The sequence below is a fragment of the Neopelma chrysocephalum genome, unplaced genomic scaffold, assembly GCF_003984885.1.
Source record: "Neopelma chrysocephalum unplaced genomic scaffold, ASM398488v2 Primary Assembly neopelma1_97054, whole genome shotgun sequence".
NCBI classification, from domain to species: Eukaryota; Metazoa; Chordata; class Aves; order Passeriformes; family Pipridae; genus Neopelma; species Neopelma chrysocephalum.
In genome coordinates, this window is record NW_020925696.1 from 6,851 (window position 1) to 7,086 (window position 236).

General features: G+C 30.1%; 1 protein-coding gene across 1 annotated transcript in view; it reads left to right on the top strand.

Annotated features, from left to right (window-relative positions):
* The window catches only part of FBH1 (F-box DNA helicase 1), a 19,268-nt gene that overhangs the window by 5,736 nt on the left and 13,296 nt on the right, over positions 1–236 (top strand). The window contains exon 4 of the mRNA XM_027671213.1: positions 92–164. Within this exon, the coding sequence (XP_027527014.1) occupies positions 92–164 (73 nt within the window). The remainder of the gene's footprint in view (positions 1–91; positions 165–236) is intronic.

Here is a 236-nt window from a genome sequence, read left to right on the forward strand (position 1 = left end):
AAGATATTCCATTAAAAGGTGTGCAGATTTTGAAGATATTCCACAAAAATAAGTGCAGGTTTTAATGTTATTCCGTTGCAAATATGTGCAGATTTTCAAGATATTCCTTTAAAGATATTCCATTGCAAAAATGTGCAGATTTTCAAGATATACAGATTTTAAAGGTATTTTATGGCCAATAGGTGCAGATTTTAAAGGTATTTTATGGCCAATAGGTGCAGGTTTTAAAGGTATTT